Source organism: Lepisma saccharinum, chromosome 13 (assembly GCF_977018435.1).
Source record: "Lepisma saccharinum chromosome 13, izLepSacc3.1, whole genome shotgun sequence".
Taxonomy (NCBI): Eukaryota; Metazoa; Arthropoda; class Insecta; order Zygentoma; family Lepismatidae; genus Lepisma; species Lepisma saccharinum.
Genome location: NC_139241.1, coordinates 64,295,863 through 64,321,749, shown reverse-complemented (window position 1 = coordinate 64,321,749; position 25,887 = coordinate 64,295,863). Strand labels below are relative to the sequence as shown.

At 38.1% G+C, this 25,887-nt stretch overlaps 2 protein-coding genes across 7 annotated transcripts in view; one reads left to right on the top strand and one right to left on the bottom strand.

Moving 5' to 3' along the window:
• The window catches only part of LOC145997381 (uncharacterized), a 31,082-nt gene extending 19,931 nt beyond the window's left edge, over positions 1-11,151 (bottom strand). The window contains exons 1-2 of one of the 4 annotated variants that reach the window (XM_083134357.1): positions 10,832-11,151; positions 4,086-4,511 (exon numbers count right to left, since the gene is read on the bottom strand). In XM_083134357.1, the coding sequence (XP_082990483.1) occupies positions 4,086-4,510 (425 nt within the window). In that variant the 5' untranslated portion in view covers position 4,511; positions 10,832-11,151. The remainder of the gene's footprint in view (positions 1-4,085; positions 4,512-10,831) is intronic. The other 3 variants (XM_083134359.1, XM_083134360.1, XM_083134361.1) reach the window with 3 other exon arrangements.
• LOC145997382 (uncharacterized) lies at positions 11,011-25,038 on the top strand. 3 transcript variants are annotated; one of them, XM_083134363.1, is made up of 3 exons: positions 11,011-11,095; positions 19,931-20,329; positions 24,159-25,038. In XM_083134363.1, the coding sequence occupies exons 2-3, from the start codon at positions 19,974-19,976 to the stop codon at positions 24,955-24,957; spliced, it is 1,155 nt and encodes a 384-aa protein (XP_082990489.1). In that variant the 5' UTR covers positions 11,011-11,095; positions 19,931-19,973; the 3' UTR covers positions 24,958-25,038. The 3 variants fall into 3 exon arrangements, with proteins under 3 accessions (XP_082990489.1, XP_082990491.1, XP_082990488.1); XM_083134365.1 differs by having other exon boundaries at positions 11,070-11,142; XM_083134362.1 differs by lacking the exon at positions 11,011-11,095 and adding an exon at positions 11,180-11,416.
• The last annotated feature ends 849 nt before the right edge of the window (positions 25,039-25,887 follow it).

Below are 25,887 nucleotides of genomic sequence, written 5' to 3'. Positions count from 1 at the left end.
TTCTTATTTATCCCCTTCTTTCCACCTTCATTATTCAAGACTTTAAGTGCCCCCCTCTTTATTTTCCTCATTTCCTCTACTTTATAACCGTTTCTTAACCCTACCTTCATAATCCAATTTTCTTCTTTCTCTCTCTCCTCCCTACAATTACAAAGTCTCCCGGCCCGAATGTAGAAGTTCATGTACAAATTATTCTTAATTCTGTTTGAGTGTTCAGAATCTTGGTGGATAAATCTGTCCCCTGCTAACTTTTTGTGGTGAACCCCGGTTCGAACACTGCCATTAACCCGTTCAATCCTCAAGTCCAAGTAGTTGATTACTCCTTCATTTTCTACCTCAGATGTGAATTTTATAATATAATATATTTAGAATAAAGAGGGGGGCACTTAAAGTCTTGAATAATGAAGGTGGAAAGAAGGGGATAAATAAGAATAACGAGGCAGGGGAAATAGATTACAAATACGTCGGCATCCCGTATGTAAAAGGGGTATCCGAAAAGTTTGACAAAATTCTAAAAGGCTTCAGGATAAAAGGGGGAATGAGAGCTCCCCGAAATATCGAGAAATATTTTACTGAATATAAAAAGGAAGGAAAAGGGCGAAAAGATGTCAGAGACGAGAAGGGCGTATATAAGATTACCTGTTCCTGTAATAAAGCGTATATTGGACAAACTGGAAGAAGCATGGGAACCCGTTGGGACGAGCATGATAAGGATATTAGGGAACTGTCTCCGAAAACCGGGCTTTCTGAACATATTTTAGAATTTAACCATAAGGTTGATAAAAGAGAAGTTGTAAAAATGGTACATAAACAACCTGATTTGAACGTTCACGAGGCTGCGAATATTTGTGTTGATAGAGGGAAAAAATTAAACAGGGATGACGGTAACCTGAACGAAGCCTGGATTCACATGTTTAAGCGGTGGGGAAATAATAGGAGTGAATCTGTTAAATTCCATGTCACGCCGGAAGTGACCCGCGCCGCCTCTGAGTCTGTGGAGTTTTCATTGGAAGGAATGTAGCATTTGTATGCTACTACAGCCACTCCTTCAACATGGTAGTACGGGCACTAATCTTTTAGATTTATTTCTTAGCCAACATGGCTTTTTTAACTTCAGATATTTTAATTCCATATCCTATCACCCCTTTTTAACCTAATCCTGGATTTCTTATGTTCTTGACGAAGTATTTTAAATACTGATAAGAGACCTGAAGAAGCGAAGCGTAGCTTCGTGAAACGTCGTCTGCAAAACTTTTATACTCACTCACGTAAGTTTTTTAACATTTTTATTTTTTATATATTTAGTGAGTAAACGCACAGTTTTCCATAATGATCCAGGTTACTCCTGGGGAAGAAAAACTTATTTCCCCTCAATTAAATAAGGGCCTTACATTCTTTGCTTCCATATGATAAAAATTCAGTAGATTGAAGCCAGTGAAAGGATCTAACACTCCGAGTGTATACATTGATTAATAACAGAATGATAAAAAAAGGTAAAGTGCTCCCCTGTGCTTAGCACTACACCATGAAGGTGTATAGGGGGTGTGATGCATGTTCTAACTTAATTATCAAATGTGCATTCACCGAATGAGAGTGTTATTTAACACCTTTACACATGGGCTATTTTCTCTTTTTTTCAAATTTGAAATATATATCACAAAACATGCCACAAAACAATTAACCAGAGTGAAAATAAATTTTATAATGTAGAATTGCAGTAATACCGTTTCAGAGTTGTACTTCATTACAAACACTGGGGGGAAAAAAATACTAGGAGGAACATACTGTTTAATCTTTAGCAGACAGAGCCTTGGTCACCTCTGTAGCCTCTGCAGATGGGACCTTTTCAAGCATGCAATTTTCAAATTTGCCGTGACGTACAAAAAAATCATAGCGCGAGAACTAATCGTCACAGAGAAATGAAATCAGATCTGTTTTCTTTCTTGAAGACAGGGCTTTTAGTAGAAATAAAATTTATACATTGTGCCTCCAAATGATGAGTGTCAAAGGAAGAAGAAGAAATGTTAAATTTGAAAAAATAAATGGGCTGATGGCATATGTGGTCCCTCCAACAGAAAGAGGTGAATGAAAAATGTATTTTGCCCCTGTGTCCCTCCTGGACTCCTAATTGTAGACTGTTGTTAAAGTGTTGCTCTTGCTCCATTTTATGTGTAAAAGTTAAATATATCAGCAAAAAGTTGTGTTTCAGTTCTATTTAAAATCTTGGCATTTGTTTTATTGCAATTTCATCATGCTACAAATGCAATTTTACCATGGTTCTATTTTGATTTACTTCCGTTAACACATACTGTGGAGTTTTAGCGATTACTTAAGATTTTGTTCAATATATACTTTCGTAATTAGGTTAAGCAGGCCAGGTTTGGTTCTCTTAGCAATAAAATAAAGTCCCTAAATGCATTCTACTAAGGTTCCGATTTACTTCTACATTAATTCCCACAAGTCTACGATACTTACAATCGCTTGTCAATGGAAAATACATTGCCCATGGGAAGCACGCATGCTTGCATAAGATAATTTTTAAATTGTTTTTTTCAACATAAATAACTTCGAAATCGAAACAGTGCTAATTTATTTAAGGAAGGTTCAAATTTCATGTGATTGCCAAAATGCTATGATAAATTAGTCTTTCTGCGATGAGAATTTGAAAAAATCAAAACAATCGGAACAGTTACCAAAATCTATCCTACAGTATTGTGAGTGTAACAAATTATATATTGTTTTGTAATTCGAGCATGTTATACTTTTATATGTATACTAACAAATAAAGAAGACAGAACTGAAATATCACGTGTAGTTTTCAAGAATTGTTGGCAATGGTGGTGGCAGGAGAAAGATCTCCCATTCATCCTCAATGGAAACACCTGCATGGAAGCAAAACCTCCTGTACGTCCACTAAAGGTTACATAATGCATCTGTGTAAATTCTTGGAAAAAAGATCCAAAAATTGACAGTGGAAACACGAAGTTTGCTGACAGAAGACTTGAGAGCTTTGTATGTGACCTTGAGTCATAATGAGGCTATATCTAACTGCATTTGTTTTTTAGTTACTTAGCGTCGCTTTTCTTCCACTTGTGATGATGAGGACGAGGGATGAAATTGGTGCTCGGTCATGGTGCAGCCTATTAGGGTTCCTAAACTCCTGCTTGATCTTATTCTGCATGAGTTGTATTTACACCAATAAGCCTTGAAGTAATAATGGGATTTGTTCTCTTGACTAAAGAAGTTGCCTGGAACTTTGTGATGTCTTGTGCATATGACTGTCAGTGGAGGAGGGATGTTGTTCCTAACAGCTAAATATGCATCATAAACCACTGAAGCATCAGATTAAGAGACGAAAGTAAATTGTACTCATTGTGCTTTAGTTATATTTCATATTTAATAATAATTTCCCCCCAATCTACCTTTTATAGTTTGAAGTATGTTTTATGTCTGCTTTATGTGCAGATAGGTTAATTGGGACTGGAACTACTGCGCAAACCCTGGTTGAAATATAACTAGGACCCCTTGATTACCACTATGGCATCGGAGAGGCCCAATCTTTCAATGTAGAGAAGTTTTCAGACCAAAGCAACAGGATTGATTAATTGATTGATTTAGTTTAAATTTAAATTTTTGTTTTGAGGTGTTTTGTTCCTCTTGGCTAATTTGCGAAGATGGGGATGAGTGATGAAATGATGTAATTGATGAATGGACATTCACAAACAACCAAGCCCGAGCGGGATTCAAACCCAGGACGCTTGGCGTCGCAGTGCGATGTGCTAACCACTCGGCCACAGGGTCTGGCAAAAAGCAACAGGAAACATGGAGTTCATACCAAAGCAGCAATTAACACAAGCCCCTTCATTCACTGTGCATGTGCAAACAGACTGAGCCAACATGATGCACGGTTTTCAGGAAACGGCCCAACCTGAGTGACATGAAAGCAACAAGCAACACATGCATCGTGTCTCTCCAGATCGAAAGGTTGCACTGATTACGGAGCGTTCACTTCCAACCAACATGTGTTGCTTTGGTTTGAAATCCCCCTACGAGTGGTAATTAAAAACAATTAATTCTTTACTGACCTGTTAGTTGGAACTGATTCACTCTCTGAAGGGCTGAATTTGACGTCTGTTGAAAGTCTGTCCTCAGTGGGCATTTGCCCTGCACCAGCTTCGCATCCAACTTTAGGGACTTCCCCACCGTTACCTTCTGGGCAATCTTCTAATGGCACATTATAGTCATTACACTCCTCCTTGAATATATCTTCCTTTTTCACCTCCTCTGAAATGTTGGTGCTGCCAAAATCACCCTCCTTTGGATCTGCATTGTTTCCAGTCTCCTCGCATACATTTTTTATATCACTAATCAGATCAAAATCTTTCGTATCTACTTCCGAACATTTACCAGGTAAGGCTGTTCCAAGTTCTCGAATTGTGAAATCATCATTTAGTGCTAATGGATCCAAGTTTTTTCTATGGTCACTCAAACTTACAGGTTCTTCACTCATCCTGCAACATAAAAAGACAGAAAAAACTACACTAAGTATACTTTTAATTAAAGCTGAACTGACACCCATACTCTTACCGATGCTTGAAAATTGTAACAAGTTGTTCAAAATATTGTTTAAAATTAGTGGGCGAGTATTCCACTCAATTTAGCAGTGTTTTGCTTTAAAATATTTAAAATTGCATCAGAATATTAGAATACCTGTCATGTCATCACAAAATACAGTTTCTGCACATAATATTAGTGCAAAATCAATTGAAACTTTGAATTTTGCATAACTTTCAGGCTAATTAAACTCTGCAAAAGTTGGTTGGTTGGTTGATTTGATGTTCTAAGTCCAATGTATGCACAATAAGGCTAATCGGGACTGGACCCACAGTTTAAAGTGGGATCCGAACCACTATGTGCCTCCACCGGGTATCGAATCCTGGACCCCATGATTACAAGGCGACGACGCTACCACCGTGCCATCGGGGAGGCCCACTCTGCAAAATGTCACTGGCTTTTTTGCGGACCCCGTGAATGACTGAAATGCCGGAAAAGTATCGGCCAACACTGATACACCGGTATTGGTATCAGTTCAGCCTTATTTTCAATACCAATCTTTATTTTTCTTATGTTACCTATTCTTCAACACATATGAATGTCTAAAAATTGAAGACTAAAGAAAAAAATAAAGAATGTGCTAATATAGAATTTCAGCCAAAACCAATAAAGGGTCAATATTAAATTTACTAATACAATTCTTCCATAAATAACTTGGACACTTATTAATGTACAAGTAAGTGATGCATTAGGAAAAGAAGTTTGAATTGGATTTGTTTAAAGTCTACTTTACCCACAGAGAGGCTAATCAGGGCTGGACCTACAGTTTAAAGTGGAATCCAAAGCACTATGTGCCTCCATGGGGTGTGTTGAACCCAGGACCTCTTGATTACAAGGCAACAACGTTACCATTATGCCATTGGGAAAGCACATGTTTAATGATATTTTGCAAGTTATACAGGAGTATTAGGACTTCAAAACAATTGTGAGAGTACATTTGCAGCTTGAAGAAATTAATTGGCACAGTTAAAAGCTCCACTAAGTATTATTTAGTGGAGAACTTATGATTTGAAAACTAGCATCTACACTACGAAGTGAGCAGCCTTTCTTGGTTTAGGTTCATCTCAGATAGGGAGTTCCAGGACATTTTCATACGAGGCTAGAAGGTGGTTTCGCACTTAACACCAGATGTTATGTAAGCAGGTGTTTGAAGCATTTAGGGACCCACCAAACCTAACAACGAAAGCATTTAGGAGTGTTTAATTAATTTATTTTACTTTTCATTGTTTTATTTATTAATGCTGAGTCCTAAACCTGACTTGTCTAACCTAACAACAAAAGCATTTTTTAGGAACACAATACCCCTTCACACAAGTAGATGGTATCAGCAGTCCGTATTAAAGATGACAGCAAGCATGTTAATACATAAAAAGAAATTTAAAAATGACTGAACAGCACGATTAGTTCGGAATTAAACAATCAGAACTTGTGCCTACTTTCTTTGCTCGTCACTCTTACATTAGACCCCAGAGGAGTAGTTTAGGAGAATTTTCTGTGCCGACCCCGTTCAGTGCAAAGAAGAAATGCACAAACTTGGTTAAAGCTACAAATGGTACCCTTGACCCTCTGTACCCCCTGGAGAAAGTTAAACATTTTGCATTGTTTACGAAGATTTTGTTGTTTATGAATGTTTTTAGTTGATTTTTGCTCGCAGAAATGTGTTATTGTGAAGTAAAGTTCGTCTGTTACCTTCGTGTAGCAGATCAGCCCGAAGGCTTTGGGCAAGTGAATATAGATAGAACCCAAAATGACTATACACAATACCAGCTATAATTTTACGTAGTTAGGTTAGGATTGCTAGGTTTGGTACTGGCAGTTATTTTCGACGTGTTCTTTCGACATTTTAGTATGCATACAAACAGTTTTTACGGTAAAAATTTACTATTCCACAAACACATGTAACTTCTTCGTTTCGCTACTTTTAACATTTGTACTTACCTATCTGCTTTGCAGAACATTCTTGAAGGTGTATTCACGTTTTTTTTTATGAAAGTAATTTCAATTTTTCACATTACGAGTACTTCTTTATTTGCATTGTTTCGCTTGCGTAAGACACAGTAAGTACACCTTCGTAGATCATTGCGCATCATGCTTTTGTTTTGTCGATTCAGTGTTTCCAACCTTCGTAACCCAAAAAAATACTCATGAAGTGGATTTTTTTTAAAGTTTCTTCGCATTATTTTACGAACAAAATTTTAACTATGCGTGCCTAACCTAACCTAACCTTGCCGAAAATGATTCATGGGGCTATGCGTGAATGGTTTTTGGGGCTATCCGTTAATGGTTTGTGGGGCTACTCGTTTTTCAAGTTCCCAATTACAAAATCCAGTGGATCTGCCACACCCGGTATGAATTTCGCCACACATCCACAACACGTCATCATTTCGGAAAACAATGGCGTGGCTGGAAACCCTGCAATCGACAAAACACAAGCACGACATGCGATAATCTACGGAGGTGTACACGCCAAAGGCTATTGTGCGTCGGAGAATCAATTTTCAACAAAAATAATGAATTTCCGCTATGATACATTCCCACATGACAGAAAACACCTTCCAGATGTTAGACAATGCTACAGGAACTTATTACCGTAAGTAGTTTCTTGTGTAAAAATGAAGAAATCTGTTTGTGGAATAGTAAATTAGCACCCAGAAAGTGATTTACCACTTTCTGTAGCATTGTTGAAGTCCCCGAATGTATTTTCTGTCATTGTTTAATCTTTTTTAGCGATAATTCATGTTTTTATGTATAAAAAATATTGCAATTGCTGTTGCTTCCATGTACGAACCGGATGTTCCGTGCACTTGATGACGTTGACCCCTGTCACTGTTTCCAACCACCCCGTGGTTTTTCAAGATGATGTGACCCCAAATTTTAGCTATGTTTGCCTAACCTAACATAACCTTCCCATGAATGGTTTGTGGGGCTACCCGGGAAAAAATATACAATTAATAACACGGAAGTACACATTTTTTTTGGTTTAGAAGGTTGGAAACACTGCATCTCTCGACAAAACACAAGCACGATGCGCGATGATCTAGAACGCTCGCGCCATATTGTGTCTCACACAAGCGAAGAAAACGAACAACAATAATTACTTGTAATATGAAAAATTGAATTTATTTTCGTGAAAAATTCATGGTACTACTTTACTATACCGGAGACACCTATCAATGACTTATTTTGCAATTTTTTGCATTGCTAACGTACTATTCTGCATTGCGGAACATTTCTTTAGGTGAAATAATGAATTTCTAATGAAAAATACATAACTTTAAAAAAAAAAAAATTGGTACCAGTAGTATAAGCCGGAGACACATTAAACTCGTTTGTTTTCAAATAAAAATCATTGCCACTTACCTCATATGCATAGATTTTTCAAGCTGGGGATCACTTTTTTTCCCATGAAAAAGGCGTTATTTTTAACATTATAATCATTTATTGGTCGTTGCTAATTCGGCATGCAAATTTTGACTCACGTTGTCTATTGTCAGCTGATATGCAATATTGTCAGCTGATGTGCAGTGTTTCCAAACTTATGAACCGATAAATGCCGCACAAACTATTCACAAAAGGTTTTTAAGAGAAAATTGAGGCTAGACTCTACTTTACGTCCTTATCTGCATGGTGATTGCTTCTTTGCGTTTGCGGTGCGCGATCGTTGTGCGGCACCCGGCATCTCTTCGGGTAAGTACCTTTTTCTTTTTACACTTTCTGTTCACGATAGCCCCACTATCCATTCACGAGGTCGAGGTATGCCTACGAGGTTAGGTTAGGCCTGTTAGGTTAGGTTCCATTAGCACTCATTTCACCCCTAAATATGTGCTTCATCATCTAAAAAATTCCTCAGTACGTTCAATTGCGCATATTCGGACAACATCGGTTTTTCTCGATTTAATCCTTCAGGAAATGTTTGCTCGCTTTGGGATTTACGTTGTTAAATTCCTTATAAAATAAGCTTTCCAACGATATATGACACGTATTCCTTATGAAAAGGACGTAAACTAGAGTCTTACCTTACATTGGAAAAAAAAAAAAACTCGCTCACACGTCATCTTGTCAAACTACCGCGTGGTTGCTACACTGTGAGGGGGTTACATAACCGAACGCACGGAACATTTGATGGTATAATTTAACAATACAGGGAATTTATCCAATTTGTTTAAAATTTGGGATACTTACTAATTTGGGCCTCGTAATCATGAATCTGCACTTAAAATTTGGCGCTCATGTATAAATTTGGCGCTTATGTGGGGGCAGGTGAATCCGGCCAATTTCTAACATGCCTTTAACAGGGACTCTATAGATATAGGCGGGGAGCCAGAGTGGATCGGAGGCGGGGCCACGATAGCGGTTGGGGGCGGTAGGCCAATTACCCCAGGGGCGGAGCCCGGAATCGGCGGGAAATTTGGAAATCGAGGGTGTAGAAATAAGAACTTAATTTAGATTATTTTGCTATTTCCACGTGTGAGCACCAAATTTTGACTGCAGATTCGTGATTAGGGGGCCAAAATTAGTGAGTATGCCGAATTTCAAACAAAATGGAGAAATTCCCTGTATTGTAAAATCGCTCCCATTTGATTCACGTAGTCGACGGTAATGGCGGCACGAGCTATCGTACAGGCAAAATACGTTGCACGATTCTAAAAAACAATTTCCCCGGCTTCAGAAAGTCCCCAAGAACGCAATTCAGTAAGTACTTTCTCGTGTTTTCTCCTGTAAATTTTAAGAAATCCGTCTCCGGCTTATACTACCGTTACCAAAAATTAAAAACATTTCACGAAATTTTTTAACCAAAAAAAGTTTAATTTTTACATAAAGAGTAATTATTAAACCTTTGACGTTAGCCCCACAAACCATCCACGGGTAGCGCCAAGAACCATTGACGTTAGCCCAAAAATTAACGATAGCCCCACGAACCATCACGGGGGCGATGCTGCTGCTTCAAATCCAAAGTGATGTGTTGGTGAAAAATGGCGGTATGCCTACTAGGTTAGGTTCGGCCTGTTAGGTTAGGTTCCATTAGCACTCCTTTCGTTCAATTTAGCATATACGGACGTCGGTTTTTCTCGATGATGTGCAGAAAGCAAATGGCGGCAACAGCAATAGCACGTCGGAAATAGATTTTCGTAAAAATCCACATGCATTCGCATTAAAATGGATCAAAACTAAATTCCCCAACATAAACAACGCTACAGAAAATGATTTACGTAAATACTTTCTCCTGTAAATTTGAAGAAATCCGTCTCCGGTATAGTAAAGTGTTACCCAATTCGGTCTCACTGCAGAACATGGGCTGCTTCTTTCCTCTAAATAGACGAACAAAATTTATATCCCCTGAAAGTACGTACCTTCTACTTCCATTTTCCGGTGTTCCTTTTACGATTAGCTACTATTATATTATTGCACGTAAAAAATGTTTTTCCTGCTACTAAAAGCAATGCATTTCTCCATTTGTTCGCATCCATATTGTTTACGCGCTCAAGTGTTGTGCGATAAATGAGACCCTTCATTTCGCGGCATTCGAGTTGATTTGTCGCTCCGGATTCCACCCACAGACGCAAAGTTTCTTTCATTATTTCAGACGAGGAATGCTTACAAGGTTAGGTTAGGCCTGTTAGGTTGGGTTCCAATAGCATAAATACAATGAAAAATGTTTTTCCTGCTACTAAAAGCAATGCATTTCTCCATTCGTTCGTGTCCACATTGTTTACGCACAGTTTCTTTCATTATTTCTTCGAGGAATGCCTACAAAGTTAAGTTAGGCCTGTTAGGTTAGGTCTCATTAGCATAAATAAAATGACTATTATTTAGGCTAAGTAAACTAAACCTAGCTACCTAACAACATAGGCATTTTTTGCTTTCACTAGATTTGTGCAGGAATATGCCTTTTCCTTCCTTGCTACGATTTCAATACCGCCCAACCTGAACACGTTTTTCTGTTTTTTTTAAAGAAAAATTTTTTTCCGCACCTTAAAACTTACTTTTCCCGATTACTAACTACAAAACGTTACCAAAAAATTATGAACCGCGTTCCTCCTAAGCAGCCCATATTCTGCAGTCTTACCCCAAATTCATAATTATACCTTATAGAATATTCCGCAATGCAGAATAAGTAAGTAGCAATCTTAAAAAGGACGAAATAAATGAGTTATAGGTGTTTTGACTTAACGGAAGTAGTACCAAAATAAATTCACAGCTGCATATAACAACATACCTATAATATTTGTAGGTTAGATGGCATGGAAGTAACGAAAACTAATTCACAGCTGCATATAACAACATACCTATAATATATGTTGGTTAGACGGCATGGAAGTAACGAAAACTAATTGAACTCAATGCATCCCCTTCTATTTTGGACGGGATGCTTCTCTGTAGCTGAAGAACAGAATAAATTATAAACTTCAGCAAAACTACAGCGCTGTAGCAAAACGTACTTTTTGGAAACAAGGGACCAAAAAAATGACTATTATTATCGGTAAGAGCAATTCTACATAAGAAGCATTTGCGATAGGTGCACTGAAGGTACGAGCAAAATAACTGCAGGACCTTAAAGAAGTATCTGGACGAGTAAATATGTTTACTCCGAATCTGTGATGAAATATTCCAACTTTTTACATTTTTTCGATTTCATTTCGTCAATGAAAGTTCCGTCTCTTGGGTTCACTGAAATGAAATAATATTAACACTATCACTACTACTATCACCGAAAGGTTCAGTTTCTGTGAAGTGCTTTCTGCTATTGGTATTAAACAAATTGTTTCCATCTTTGTAACTTCATTATTATGTGATTTGATGGGTAAGTGCCCGAATAAAATATAATTTTATAAAGAAAGGAACACCACTTACTAGACAAGTTTTCGTGGTACAAATTTTTTGAAACCTACACTTGTAACCCATTCCTTGGCATATTAAATTATATGATTTAGTTCTTTAATTTCTGATACAGGCTAGAGCAAATTATTGAAAAGATTTCACATCAGTATTATAACATGCTGTTCCTTACTCTGACAACGCAATAAGTAACACATGGTACAGTCACGGACACTTCTGGTTTGTAACAATCACATTAATTTTCAGTGGAATTGTTACATCTCAGAAGTGTCCGTGACTGTACAGGTCTCTGCCCTTCATAGGCTACTGATTTCTTAAACATTTTGGTTGAATTATTGTGATTGTGTATAGGTCCTTTTTTCGTTAATTACAGAAACGGGTATTAATCTGATATACCCCGGACATATTTCTTCATTTTTACAGAAGAAACTACTTACGGTAATAAGTTCCTGTAGCATTGTCTAACATCTGGAAGGTGTTTTGTGTGATGTAACGGATTTCTTCAAATTTAAAAGTTTGGGGGCAGATGACTCCTGCCAATTTCTAACATGCCTTTAACAGGGAGTCTACAGAGGGAGCCGGAGCGGAGCGTAGCGGAGCGTAGCGGAGCGTAGCGGAGGCGGGGCCACGTTAGCAGTTGGGGCGGCAGGTCAATTACCCCAGGGGCGAAGCCCGGAATCGGTGGAAAATTTTGACTCGAAAATTTCAAACGAAAATAATTTGTTTGTTTAAATTTCCCACCGATTCCGGGACGAAAAATGTGAATACACCTTAAAGATAGGTAAGTATAAATGTCAAAAATTGACAAAACGAAGAAGTTATAGGTATCCGGGGAATATCAGATTTTTACCGTCTGAAGTAACAACTTCTGACAATGAAGGATGACGTTTTCTTCCCCTCCCCAAGTAATTGTAGGCTCATTTTCAGTACCATGAATCGTTTTAATTTTATTTTAAAAATGGAATTTGCAGCTGATAGCAATCGCAAACCTTCTGCCAAGACTTTTACGGTAAGGATGTCGAATCGACCCTTCTTAATAGAAATATGTTTGATACATCATTGGAAAGGGTATCAATCAAGGATTCCAGAAATGTAAAATTTAAGGTGAGGAAACAATTGGAAGTGGAAAAAAAGTAGTATTAATTGCCCCCCCCCCTGATTCCGGGCTCTACCCCTGAGGTAATTGACCTACCACTACCGTGGCCCATCCTTTTTCTATGGAGTTTCTTTGGTTAAAAAAATACGAATGAAAACATGATTTTAAAAAAGTTGGGTAAAACCGATAGCGTCCCAACGGATTTCTTCATTTTTTTGCACAAGAAACTACTTACCGAAGTGAGTTTCTGTAGCATTTAGAAGTTCTTGTTGGTATTTTCTTTCATCGAGAAAAACCGATGTTGTCCGTATATGCAAAATTGAACGAAATGAGTGCTATTGGGACCTAACCTAACCTCATAGGCATACCTCGTCCTCGTGATGGTACGTGGGGCTAACGTCAATGGTTTTTGGGGCTACCCGTGGATGGTTTTTGGGGCGAATGTCAATGGTTTGTGGGGCTAACGTCAATGGTTTGTGGGACTAACGTCAATGTTTTTTGGGGCTAACTTCAATAGTTTAATAATTACTCTTTATGTCAAAAATTAAACTTTTTGGTATACATAGAAGGGAGCAAAATGACCATAAGTGCCAATGCACCCAAAACTTTTAATTCAATCAATCAATCGTTCACCCTTCTTTGTGGCAGATTGGAAGAAGTTCTGCCTATAGTTTTTCGGATAATTACTGAACAAACCTCCACCGTCTTGGGAAGCACATGATCGACAAGATCAAAGGCATGGGTAAAGGGAAAGCTGGGTCCAAACTTCTTGAAGGCATTAACTACCTGGTAAAGGCTGTGTGGAAATAAAATAAATCATTCATTTCCAATTTCTGCTCGCAAACTCGTGAGGTAAGAAAGGTAGGCGTTTTTAGAGCCAGCATGGCTGGGCTGGTTGCGGAGTTTTTCGGAAAGACTGGTGAAGGTTGCTCTGGAATGGACCATTATAGTGTTACGTCACGCTTGAAGACTAAGTCTAAACAAATCTGCAGGGTTTTTTTTCTATCCAAATCCATTGAGTTTACCATTGAAAAGGGTAACTTTAAGAATCGTGACAGCAGTTATAAAACAAAATTGTGATGTGTATCATACATCAATGTAAAGATGAGATTTCGGAGAATATGTCGGTATATTACACACCTTACAGAGGAGAATAAAAAGAATAAATTAATTAGGAAATCAAGTAAGTGAATGCTCGTACCAGCTTCCGATCCAAAACAGCAGCCAATAGGTGGCGTTGCTGTTGTCACGTGAGGCTCCTGACCTCCCATCATCCCTAGTGTCAGCATCACTCTCGTTGGCTACAAGTCCAGCTCGCCTGTGTTCGGAAGTGATTCAGCAGCAGAATGGCTGGAATTTCTTTAAAAATGCATGATTTCCATTTTCCAGTTATTCTTTACCTTATGCTCTGTAAGGTATATGTAATATATCGATGAATTCACCGAAATCTAATCTTTACATTGATGTATGATACGTATCACAATTTTTGTTTCATAACTGTTGTCATAATAATTAAAGCTACCCCTTCTGATGAAAATTTCAATGGTTTTGAATAGGAGAAAAACACGTTGCTGCTTTGTTTGGACTCAACATGTGCTCTGTCGTCTGCTGTGACGTCACCACTAATATGGTCCATTCGTTTTGTTTTATCTACATTCAAGTGGGGTTGTGGGTTCAACAATTTCTTCTTGTACTCTTCCCTTCTGTGTATGTCTCTTATGTAACTGTTGGTATCGGCTGATACCGCAGCAACTTGCTTTTATTGCAGATGACAGAGAATGGTGGACAGCATAGCATAAAGAGGCTTTATTTTAATAAGTGTATTTGCATATATTTTTATGTCGTTTTTCTCCCTCTTCAGGTTAACCCAAATGACAAGAATGAACAGTGTTTACATGAAACTGAAGAAGACAGACAATCCTTTTTTTTTGTAAAAAGTCTGCAACATTTCAAAAACCTTTCTTTGCATCCTCTGGGTCAGCAGAGATGTTCTCATAAAAAAATATCGGTAACAGTAGTATAAGCCGGAGACACATTAAACTCGGTTGTTTTCAAATAAAAATCATTGCTACTTACCTCATATGCATAGCGGAAGATTTTTCAAGCTGGCGATAACTTTTTTCCATGAAAAACACGTTACTTTCAACATTATAATCATTTATTGGTCGTTGCTAATTCGGCGGGCAAATCTTGACTCACGTTGTCTATTGTCAGCTGATATGCAGTATCGTCAGCTGATGTGCAGTGTTTCCAAACTTATGAACCGATAAATGCCGCACAAACTATTCACAAAAGGTTTTTAAGCTAAAATTGAGGCTAAACTGTACTTTACGTCCTTATCTGCATGGCGATTGCTTCTTTGCGTTCGCGGTGCACCGATAAATGCCGCACAAACTATTCACAAAAGGTTTTTAAGTGAAAATTGAGGCTAAACTCTACTTTACGTCCTTATCTGCATGGTGATTGCTTCTTTGCGTTCGCGGTGCGCCGATAAATGCCGCACAAACTATTCACAAAAGGTTTTTAAGCGAAAATCGAGGCTAAACTCTACTTCTTTTCACGATAGCCCCACTATCCATTCACGGGGTCAAGGTATGCCTACGAGGTTAGGTTAGGCCTGTTAGGTTAGGTTCCATTAGCACTCATTTCACCCCTAAATATGTGCTTCATTATCTAAAAAATTCCTTAGTATGTTCATTTACGAATATCCGGCAACATCGGTTTTTCTCGATTTACTCTTTCAGGAAATTTTTCCTACCTTTGGAATTTACGTTGTTCAATTCCTTATAAAATAAGCTTTCCAACGATATATGACACGTATTCCTTAGGAAAAGGACGTAAACTAGAGTGTTGCCTTAAATTGGAACAAAAAAAACCCGCTCACACGTCATCTTGTAAAACTACCGCGTGGTTGCTACACTGTGAGGGGGTTACATAACCGAACGCACGGAACATTTGATTCACGTAGTCGGCGGTAATGGCGGCACGAGCTATCGCAGAACGGAGATGCATGATTGACGAAAAATACCTTATTTACAGGCAAAATACGTAGCACGATTCTAAAAAACAATATCTCCGGCTTCAGAAAGTCCTCAAGAACACAATTCTGTAAGTACTTTCTCGTCTTTTCTCCTGTAAATTTTAAGAAATCTGTCTCCGACTTATACTACTGTTACCAAAATATCAAATGTGTCAAGACAATTTAAAGTATTATATTGCTACATAAGAATAATTTGGGAGATATTTAATGCCATTAAAGGAATGTGAATGTGATGTGATGAGTTAGTATGACTTGGTAACTATCATTTATTATTTTAACATCGGATTTTACAAGTATTGGTATCACCATCGGTTGAAAGTAGTATCGGCTCAGCCCTAATTACAATCCTAGGTGTATCTGTGTATTCGCATTCATGTTATCAAATTAGATAATTTACTGATGGCACACAATATACATTACACTAGTTCTTGCAAAGTTGTAGCTAGAAATTAGAAGTGATTTATCCACACACTCGCAAGCACTCCCCCCTAACACCAGTCCCCAAAAATGTACTCAACATGCCAAAAAGGCCCAATTTATGGTTAAGTTGGCTTCAAATATGCCTTTACTCCCCCCCCCTCATATTAGGGTTGCTGTATGTCCCAGAATGGTATCATTTGTCCCTGTGTCCTGAAATGTTTGTCCGTGATGCACTATAATCCAGCAATCAGGTAGGAAGTGATTAAGACTATACTTTCATGAATATTATGTTTGTTTAAATGCATGGACAATATAGTCTTAAATAATTTCTAAATTATCATGTTTTCAGTTTCATAAATAGATTCCCAAGAATGGAAATTTGCTGTAAAAATCCACAGTAAAGAGAAATATAGTTATGCATAAAAGAAATGATGGCTGAGCCGAAGAAGCCCATCTATGTTTACATAACATGAGTTGCGTTATATTAATTACATTTCTATATATGCCGGCCCCCGTCGTGAAGTGGTTAGCTTATTGCGCTACGATGCAGGGGTCTCGGCTTTGAATCCTGGCCTGGGCATGGATGTTTGTGAGTGTCCATTCATCAATTTCATCATATCATCATTCATCTCCATCTTTGCAAATTAGTCAAAAGTGGCTCAAGAAGCGAAGTAAAATAAAGTGGCGCCTACCCAGCGTCGAATAACATGGGTACCTGGGGGAAACCCTGGGGGGTAAAGGCGGTCAGGGGCGTGATGCTGATCACATCACCCCCACTGACGACCGGATCAAGAAAGTGTGGGGCGTTACCCCCACACCCCCTATACGCCTTCATGGCGTGGTGCTATGCACAGGGGAACACTTTACCTTTTTTTTTTACCTTTTTTAAACATTCCTATACACAAAGCTATTACGTAAGGTACCAAACAGTTTTCTGAAAATTCCTTTTAAGTCTTGAATTTCTGCAACTGTTTTTGCAAAAACATGTCTTCTAAAATTAGGCTACAAAGTGGTGTTTTCATTTTACTCCTCGTCCTTCAAAATCGTTTCTGAAATACCTTACTATCTTGTGAATCCCATGGCAGTTTCAGTGTTTTCGTCCATAATAATTATCATGTGTACATGCTACTTTGTTGGGTTCAGCCCCGAACAATGCTTGTCCAATGAAGGCAATAATATTGATTGTGTTTTACAAAAGAAGAATAATGATGAAAGACAATAGCTGTTGAGTTTTGTAGAGACTGCCTCCAGTACATGCATAAGGGGTCCGTGATTTTACACCTTAGGAAGCACACGCAATAAGAAATGGAAAGCACATAATAATAATAAGTAACATTTTCTGGTCTTATTTGAAAGTTAATGGCATGCACCTTTAATTTATGAATTCTTCTTATCATTAGATTGTAGAAAATCCTCTTTATTTTACATACATTTCAGTATCAGCAGCTTCTACTCAATAGCAAGTAATGACAAGTTTGAGTCTTTGCTATCCCTGTCTGAATTCAGGGAAATGCTGAAGAAGAACTTTCAGCGCTAGCCCTAAACACCGGAATCGTGTCTGCTATTCTTCAACATTTTAACAAAACTTTTTCTCTATTGTCCTTATTATTACTATTTCTGGAAATGTATTTCAGACTTCAAGTGTCTTTCTTAGTATTACTGTGCCCCCAAGTGCAACTTCTGTTTTATATTAGGATCATTGGCTTGTTTTTTGTATACAATAATATCAGTATGGCTTCACTTTCTAACATTATTTGCTCAAAATGACAACATGGTTTTTGTAAGTTATAAGTAGAGCTCAGAAGCTGATGAAAAGTCATCTTTTTTCTGAGCTGTGAAAACAATGCTAAACCTGATATCAGTCAGTTTCCTTTCAGTTAGAACCAGAAAACATCATTTTTATTTTGCACTTTTTTGGCCTTTTTTGTCTTTTAGGTCATTCTGCAGTATGTGTGCTGGTTTTGTTGCATTTTTGTTTATTTTTCTCTTTCCCTGTTGTTTCATGAATTTTAAATGCATTTGGTAGCATAACGTACATATTTACATTTTCTGACATGGTCTTTTTAGCATTTTGTCATGAATCGAAAACATGGTCGATGGAAAATCACAATATTATTTTTAACTGAAATATTTGGCAATGGATTAAATAATAATTGTGGTAAACTTCAGCAAGCTTAACATACTTTGTATGAAGCCCTTCAATCTGTGGTATTAAAGTAAACTTGGTCACAACACAAAGAAAAATTATAATCTGATGTACATGAAACAACTGTATTTTTAGATACCGAGCAACTACTGTATTGTGCAAGGCCCACTCTGAAAGGAGGTGAATGACTCAAACAGGAAAAACTTGTGGTGTATTTTATGTTGAGTGAGTAACGTAGCCCAGTCTCGGAAATCTCCTACAATGGCGGGGGTTTGACATGCTAATCCCACATCACCCCATTACAGGTTTAAGATCTCCACACCTCTATGTAGGATTGTGGGCGGGAGACTGGAAGCCGGGAGATAGGCCAAGGTCCTTTCGAGGACTGTCGAGCCATGGGTTATTATTATTATTGAAGTAAAAATAAAGAAAACTACATTAGCACTCAATTGCTTTTTCCACCATTTGCTTTAACTGGTAGTTTAAAACCACCAAATATCAGGTTTTATCTAATTATTCAACTACTCAACTACTCTCTTGTAATTTGTGAAAAATCAAGCATTTGTTTTAAGAGCGAAAATTTACAGATCATTTTTTTTAGCATTTTTAGGTCATTTTTTAATAATTTTAAGGTCATTCTAAAAGTATTTTTTCAGATTTTTTAGATCATCAACTTCCTATCCCTAGTTATAATGTAATATGACTAGAGCTTGGATTTGTATGTAATTACATATTCCAATCCTTTCTAGATACATACCTTGAACAGGAAAATGTCAATGAATTATATAAATGACATGATTTTGCATAAGTTTTATGTTACATATTTTCACATATTTGTCAGGATATTACACATTTTACATATTTGCTCATTTACTTTACATAAAACAACATACTTCGGCAACTCTTTCCTATCTTGATACTTTTTCATATATTTTCGATCTCTGAAAAATGATGAAGAAAATTAGTAGCTCATGTGATGTCATATTTTCTAATCAATGAGATCCTTAGTGCTTACAGTCACCAAAAATTGACTGCCAAGTCTAAAGACAAGCTGAAGGCCAAATAATAATAATAATATGGGAACTGTTATTTATCGAAAGATGCTGGAGTTTCTCGCCCCTCCTCCTTCTGGTTACATATTTTTGTTTCGCTTTTAGGTTTAGGCAAAGCACCTAGAAACTTGGCATCGGTGGACAAGAAAGCTACTTTACTGTACGTAGCGAGTTACGCAATACGTTCCCTTACCATGTATTTTCATTCGATTATTCTATCTGTAGTGTCTTTTTTTTTTTACAATCTGTTTCGAAAGTTACAATTAGCTCTCTTAGATATTTACATATACAATAATTTGTGATGTGAAAAGTAATTAATAGTTTGTTTCGAAAGTTTCAAAGTGCTCTGACAAAGTTGGTTTCTTAAATATGTACACATTGCTGTGCTTTTTTGAGTTTATAAATTTGATACAAATTTTAACAACTTATGTTCTTAAATTATGTTGAATATGTTCAAATAAAATAAATATGTAGCAGAATTCTTGAAATTGCTTGGATATTCGATTGTTATTAATGTTACATATTCTTTGATACTACATATTTAGCTACATATCCTTTTGATAATACATATTTATGTACATATTTTGATATTACATAAAAATCCAGGGTCTAAATATGAGACTACAAGAGTAAAGAGTGTTTTCATTGAATTAATCTTTCTCTCTCCCTCCCTTCCTCCCGATGCCCCTGAACATATTTAAGAGTGCTTATTCTTGTCTACACAGGCTGAGATAAAGATGAGGCTGCAGAATGCTCTGATTACAAGCGATGGCTGATTGCAGTAGAGGGGAGGCCTCCATGACCTGTCGTGATCAGAGACCAGCTGTCAGTTCCAGCTCTGAGGAATTCGATGAAGTCACCATTAAGGAAGAGCTAGTAGAAGTGGTGCAGGATGAGGAGCAAAGCATGTACATAAATGTCCCCTTGGATGATGCAAGTTCCAATAGCTTAGACTGTCCTCGTGTGGAAGGAGGAACGTATCTTTCCACGTCAAAGATTGAGGAGATAATCAAGAAGTGCCAAGCCAGGAATGTGATTCAGGGCTCTGAAGATGTTGCGTGCAATGGTGGTCCAGTTGAGGATGACAGTTCAGACTGGTCTTTTGATGAAACTGGAGAAGACAGGTAAAATACTTATTATTCCCCCGTTTGGTGTGCCTTCAGAATTTATCATGTAAACACAGAAAATGTAATGGGTGTTGAGACACATCGAATAGCAGTAGTCAGAAATAGAGCTGCATAAGTTACACTGCATACATGAAACAAATGTGGTGCAGCACAAGAGTATCAATCATTTGGGTAATGTCATTGTACTGGCATTTTACTTAACACTAGAAGCGCCAGGATTTTTTACTACCTAGGAGCACCACCTCCGGTCAAAATGACCGGTATTTAAAATTTGACGATTTCTCAAAATGAATATTGCCAATAATCATCATATTATTAATAAAACAAAATATTTTGGAAAAAAATACAAAATATCATGAAACCCAGCGATTTTTATTTTCCATGCACTAATTACAACAATAAATATTAATTTTCTTCAAGGAAATAAGTTTCCGTCATGAAATTTCACATGTTACATTTTTTGCATTTGAGAACCTTTTCTACACCAGAAACACATTTTCCACAAACATATTTGTTGCACATTGAACAAATGTCACTTGTTTTGTTTTCATTGCACAATGCCACCTGGCATTGGCGCCTCTTTCTGTAAACAGAGCCACTTACATTCTGTGCATGTGATATTGATGTTGACAATATTTTATTGGGCTTTGCATTCAAATGTCCTTCTCTCGGTTCCTCAGCTAATTCTATCAAAAAGTCATGTCTCGTAACGTTAATCCCCGTGACTGCCTTGTAAACTATCCATGCATTTATTGCTGCCAGATCTAATATATTGTAAAACACATGTACCGGCCATCTACGTGATGAAGCACGGACTGAATATTTGCGTGCCATTTGATCAACAACATCAACACCGCATTTAGTTTTGTTGTAATACTTGAATGGTCTGGGAGTTTCTTCTGGCTTTGCAAATCTACTTCTACATCTGAATGCACGGAGCTTAGGAGTAGCAACATTTTTGTTTGGTTTAGCTTGGTATGCAAACATGTTTCATACCCTTGTGTTCTAATGTTCACAAGTTCATTAGGAATCTCCTTTCTATTTTTCTTCATAGTGCCAATTAGGCTTGTCTTCTTCTTCTCCTTTAGCTTCTCAGCGAGTTTTAGCGATGTGAAATAATTGTCAGTATTTACATTTCTACCCGCATTTAGATAAGGTGAAGTAATTCTCAAAACAACATTTTCAGGTACAGTAACATTATCATTCCTTGATTCATCTTTCCCAAGGTATGGAAAGGCATTGCACATGTATTTGGAACGTACGTCCACTAGCATCCAAAATTTTATACCAAATTTTTCTGGTTTGTTTGGCATGTACTGTGTAAATCTACACCTCGCTTTCGAAGGTAACAATTGTTCGTCAACTGTCAGATTTTTCCCTGGAGTGTCCCCTGAGGACAGACACATTGTCTAGAAAACATGCTTACAAACTGCAGTGTTCAAACGAAACTGAGTCTTCACTTTCTCCTTCTTATCAGCTTCGACAAGACGCCAAACATATATGGGCGAGTCCAAAAGAGGAAGGAAGAATAGGGGTGGAAACTGTAAGTGCAACGTTCCAATCGAGAAGTGGTTTTCCACTGAAATACATTAGCGGTCAAAATGACCGGCAACGGTGCTTCTAGGTAGAAACACAAATATTTCCATTATTGTTATTTTTTTTGTAAATAACGCATAGCATTAATAATGTACTGCAAATTTTAGGAAAAGTCACAAAATTTCAACGCACAAAGAAAAAGGTTTCTGTACAAAGCAGAAACTGCAATTTGAAAATGGCGCTTCTAGTGTTAAAGCATAAAAACCTTTTTCTATATAATGTTTTATGACAACACATGCTCCCTTTGTCAGACATTTGTCTAGAATGCTGAGATAATCAAGATTGCATTACAGCAATAGATCAAACCCAAACAGCATTTCTTGCTTTCTGTTTTTGCTGTTTTATATTTCTAGAGCTGTTCACAAAGATAAATTAATGAAATGTTATAGTGGGACCCCAAGCAAAATAACCTGCCCTGAACTACATGTTCTGTACATTGTACTCATGCATGGAGGGGAGGGAAAGATGTACAAAAGCTTTTGGCCAAAGTTTTTGTTTTTGGCCCCACTCTATACGACGCACGCTTTTAGAAGCGATATCGGGTGGGGCCACGCAGAGGGTGTGCGTGGCGATCAACCAATGGCAGGAGTGCAACATTGTACAGTTAGGAGACTGCGGCGCGGAAGTTAAAAGCCGTGTTCTGTATTTTTCTTGCGCGCAAGAAGTTTTCATAAAACTCGCCACTTTAAGGTTCATCATAATATGGGGAAATACATTTTGAACCTGACTGTCCAAGTCCCATGGATTTCCGTCGCCTACAGCCGGAGTTATCGTTCCTTGAAGAAACAAGAGAAACATCACCTTTCGTTTCCTTCAGCCTGTTTTTTTCGTTGCCACCGTGTTGACGCAGCTGAGTTGTTGTGTCTAGGGAAAACTGTGGGTGTTAAATTCGCCTCGATATAAACAATGACCCTTCATTGTTCTGGGCATTCTCGAACATTGCAAGCCTGGGTCAGTTTGAGTTCAGCGTTTTTGTAGCAAGGCCGTTATCGTTCACTCGTGCGCCACAAAGAACAGTTTGTGAAAAGATTAAATACAGCCCTTTCGTGCGATAGTGTGTGTTCCGTGTGTCCTTTTTATTTTAAATAATGTCACTCTCAAAACTTAGCACAAGTAGTACAGGCCCAAGGGTGCAAAATCTAATCATTAACCTCCAGGAGAGTGATTCGGAAATGAGTGAAATCAGTGACACGGAGACCCATGGGCGTCCGGGAGGGGGGCAAGGGGGGCCGTGGCCCCCCTGGAAAATGAAAGTCAACATAAAATTATATATTTTTCACATATAAATGCATTACAGCCACAATAATATGTGTTAATTATTGCATGAATATGATATTCAAATTTAAGCAATGTTTTTGAGGGAACAACACTATTATAGGAAAATGTGCCTTGTTCCCCCCCCTGGATAAAAGCACCTTCCTTGCCCCTCCCTTGAAAAATCCTGCGGACGTCCATGCAGAGACCGAGGAAGACGGCAAGAGCGGTGATGAATAAATCCCTTCAAGCTTCTTTCAGGTATGGGTTTCTCGTATATGCTACAGTGATATGATATTATAATCATGTGTAGAAATATGCACTATATTATTTCACTGTACTCATATATACCGTGCATGCATTATAAAAAATAATGGACACATCGCGAATTTTCTGTTCTTCCCTTGCAGTTAGTTTGGCAACAGCGCAGTAGCACTGGCTGGGTATTGGCCGAACTCATGTTCCTTCTAAAAGCGTGCACCGTATAGTAAAGAAAAAGGCTTGAAATAACTGATAGAAGGTAGCACCTATGGCAATGACCCAGTATTGTGACAACTCATGCAGTAGTAGGTTATGAACCAGTGACACTGGTCCAACAGACAAGAACAATATAGTAATGAAAGATACTTTCACTACAAATGTGCATTTTTACTCACACACACACACACATGCAGAGGAAGAGAAGGTGTCGCTACAATGCTGACAGACTTTTGCAGCACCTAACAACTTTTCTTGGTAATGTGCTTGTTAAGGTCTTGTTTCAATGCCAAGAGCACTTGAAAACCAACATTCTCTTATCCTTTATGTATTCAGTCATGCGACACAGATTTTGTCTTTTTTCTACCGGTCTTCTGCTTGTACATCTCGCACATGACTAGGGCATCCACAAATTACAAGACTTACATTAACTCTATTAAGCTGTATAAATGTAGGCATTTATTTTGTTGATTAGTATATTTGTATTTTCTCTTTACAGTGAAGCTTTGGAGTCCTTGTACCATCCACGTGTACTGAGGAAGTGTCCCCCATTCAGCAAATTCATAGCACATCCTACGAAGAAGGTTTTGAAATGTAGCGAGTGTGGCCACAAATTCCCGTTCAGGTACAAGGTTTCCCTGCACCTCAAATCTCCAATCACGGAGCTGACTTTCATCTGCAAGGACTGCGGGAAGAGCTTCAACAGCAAACGTTCGGTGTACAGTCACTTGCGCACTCACACGGCGAGGACGTTCATTTGCCACGAGTGCAGGAAGTGTTTTGTGGAGAAAAGGAACCTTGTGGTGCACCTTCGGATCCATTCAGGCGAGAAGCCTTACAGTTGTGATATCTGTGGAAAGGCCTTCTCTCAGAACAGCATGCTCAAGATACACTACAGGATCCATTCGGGAGAGCGACCTCACGCATGTACCGAATGTGGAGTGGCATTTTATATGAGATCTAAACTTGTCGAACATATCAGAACGCACACAAACGAGAAGCCATACTTGTGCAGTGAATGTGGGAAGTCTTTTCGCCTGAACAAGGTGTTCACGGATCACCTGAGGGTACACTCAAACGATCGGCCTTTCACGTGCCCTGAATGCGGGAAATCCTTCAAGCGGAAGACTCACCTTCGCACACACTCTCGCATTCACTCAAACTTGCGACCATTTATCTGTGATACATGTGGGAAGGGGTTCAAGTATAAAGCTGTCCGCGATGCACACACTAAAGTGCATTCACAGAATAAGCAAACTGTGTTAACTGTTGAAAATGAAGGTGAGGGTGCTTTATAGTAATTTTAATTTATTTTAAGAAATACACATATAACTTTTTATTAATGTTGTCTTTTCAGAATAAACTTATATGAGATGAAATGTATATTTTCTGTGGTATTTTCCAGTTTAGCAGAAAATTCAATGTACTTTTCAGCCACTATTTTTTTAACCTAAGGCACAACAGCACATGAGAGCCAAGGCCTAACTACTGGCTTCACTCCCACATGCCTCAGCAGAGGTGGAAGATCATCCAACCAGTTAAGGGGTAACATGCGATCAGCACGACCATTACGGGCTAACATGCAATCAGCACGAAAAACCCCAGTTGTTATTATAGTTTTCCATGACAAGGTTATGCTACTCGTTCATATCCAGTGACATGCACTGAGGAGTAGCTAGTCTAGCATAGGTAGATTAATCAATCTTGCATCTCTAATTATTTTCAAATCACAATATTTATTGTCTTGTTAATGCCACAGTTCATATGCAACACTTCCTTTTTCACGTGCTTCTCGTCCCTCGGTGTGATCCGCGGGCAAAACTGGCCTAGCTCGCTCTTCTTCCGCCTTAGCAGTTACAGGTAGAAATGGCTGCCCTAAGAAAAAGGGAAGATTTCTGCCTCTACCTCCCTTGTCCCCTCGCCCGCCACTACAATGGTTGAAAGCTCGTGCTATCAGGTTCTCCAGTCTATCTCCTATAGGACAGATAGGGGATTAGTTTCCCTTTGATTTCTTTGTAAATCCTCTAAAGAACTGAAGGGAAAATTTTCTGCAGTACTTATGTTCTCTGTATTTACACAACCTTTTACACGTTGTACAATATGTATGTATAATATGGGATGTAGTTTTATTATTTATGAAATGGGAACGTGTTATGTGCAGACAATAATGTTATGCTTTCTTTCTTTCTTTTTTCTAAAATGTGGAATATACAGGGTTATTATATATG

What these genes read in the sequence shown, in the direction of transcription:
- LOC145997382 (XM_083134363.1), top strand. Translation starts at nt 19,974, where the DNA reads ATGGCTGATTGCAGTAGAGGGGAGGCCTCCATGACCTGTCGTGATCAG. An exon ending in GATGAAACTGGAGAAGACAG is followed by an intron (nt 20,330 to 24,158) that starts GTAAAATACTTA and finishes TTCTCTTTACAG; the next exon opens with TGAAGCTTTGGAGTCCTTGT.